Source organism: Hipposideros armiger, unplaced genomic scaffold, assembly GCF_001890085.2.
Source record: "Hipposideros armiger isolate ML-2016 unplaced genomic scaffold, ASM189008v1 scaffold_1443, whole genome shotgun sequence".
Taxonomy (NCBI): domain Eukaryota; kingdom Metazoa; phylum Chordata; class Mammalia; order Chiroptera; family Hipposideridae; genus Hipposideros; species Hipposideros armiger.
Genome location: NW_017732793.1, coordinates 32,842 through 34,282, shown reverse-complemented (window position 1 = coordinate 34,282; position 1,441 = coordinate 32,842). Strand labels below are relative to the sequence as shown.

The 1,441-nt window shown below is 45.7% G+C and overlaps 1 protein-coding gene across 2 annotated transcripts; it reads right to left on the bottom strand.

The window, feature by feature from the left end:
* Positions 1 to 451: 451 nt before the first annotated feature.
* LOC109377546 (60S ribosomal protein L10-like) lies at positions 452 to 1,206 on the bottom strand. Of its 2 annotated transcripts, XM_019633933.1 has the most exons (2): positions 1,066 to 1,174; positions 530 to 984 (listed from the first exon to the last, which is right to left on the bottom strand). In XM_019633933.1, the coding sequence occupies exons 1-2, from the start codon at positions 1,172 to 1,174 to the stop codon at positions 530 to 532; spliced, it is 564 nt and encodes a 187-aa protein (XP_019489478.1). The 2 variants fall into 2 exon arrangements, with proteins under 2 accessions (XP_019489477.1, XP_019489478.1); XM_019633932.1 differs by having other exon boundaries at positions 452 to 1,206.
* Between the last annotated feature and the right edge of the window lie 235 nt (positions 1,207 to 1,441).

Genomic DNA, 1,441 nt, shown 5'->3' with positions numbered 1-1,441 from the left:
TTATAAAGAAAACCTAAGCAACAAGTTTAACAATAAACTTTTTTAAATTTCAAAGACATTGTAGTTGAAATATCACTAATGCCTACCCTTATTTTCATCCCTATTGTTTATTTTCTATAAACAATAAGGATTGTTTTTCTCTGCAAATCTTGGATTTTCTCTAGCTATTTTTTTTTCAAGATCATGATAGCTGCATAATTGTGACTTTCCTACAAACAAAACTTTTGACGTATTTCTGCACACTCTCCCAAGTTAAAAGTGTTTTGGTTAGAGTTGCAGTAGTTTTCTCTATAAACGGCATGCAAATTGTTTCATTCTCACGTGAAAGGAAAAGTATTATTTACCATTAAAACTTTTCCTGGTATTAATACGAAAATTATTTCTCTAATGATCTATATTCTAAAACTTGGATACAATTAAAAAAATGTTTAAGATATTAAAAAGAGATATATTTTGCCAGTAAGTAAATTATATTCACAAGCAGTAAGTCATACCAGCGTGGCCAAAGGCGTCAGTGCTGTCGAAGACCTCAGGCGTGCAGAACGCGCCACTTGTCCAGCGGGCCTCGATTAGCGATGTACTTGACTCCACAACCATCCGGGATGAGGCGCTTCTTAGCCATTTTGTTTTCAAATTCATCAGCATTAAACTTGGTAAAGCCCCACTTCTTGGAGATATGGATCTTCTGGCGGCCAGGGAACTTGAACTTGGCTCTGCGTAAAGCTTCAATCACATGCTCCTTGTTTTGAAGCTTGGTGCGGATGGACATGATGACTTGGCCAATGCGGACTCGGGCCACCGTCCCCTGAGGCTTCCCAAAGGCGCCTCGCATACCGGTCTGGAGCCTGTCGGCCCCAGCACAGGACAACATCTTGTTGATGCGAATGACATGGAAGGGATGGAGCCTCACTCTGATGTGAAAGCCATCTTTGCCACAACTTTTCACCATGTACTTGTTGGCACAAATTCGGGCGGCCTCCAGGGCTTCAGAGGAGAGCTGCTCATATTCATCAGACACCATGTGGCCACAGAGCGGGAACTCATCCACTTTTGCCTTCTTTCGACCCAGATCAAAGATGCGGATCTTGGCATCAGGGACACCTCGGCAGAAGCGAGACTTCGGGTACGGCTTGTTCTTACAATACCGGTAACAGCGAGCCGGGCGGCGGCCCATGGCCACACCAGTCAGTAGGCCGGTGCGTCGAAGAGAAAGACGCATGCTCAACCCGGGCGCATGCGCCTTATATGCATTGCCCATCTACCCGCATAGGAACCATAGAGTCCCGACGAGGAGGACATAAAGATGCACTTTTACGACGCCCCATTATAGATGCTGCAACATCCTAGGCCTGTGTGTGGGCTCGGCTTGGTGCAGGAACAGGGCGGAGCGGCGGCTTAATATACTCTCCCGTGGGCTGCCAGGTAAGCAATTGGGCCTACG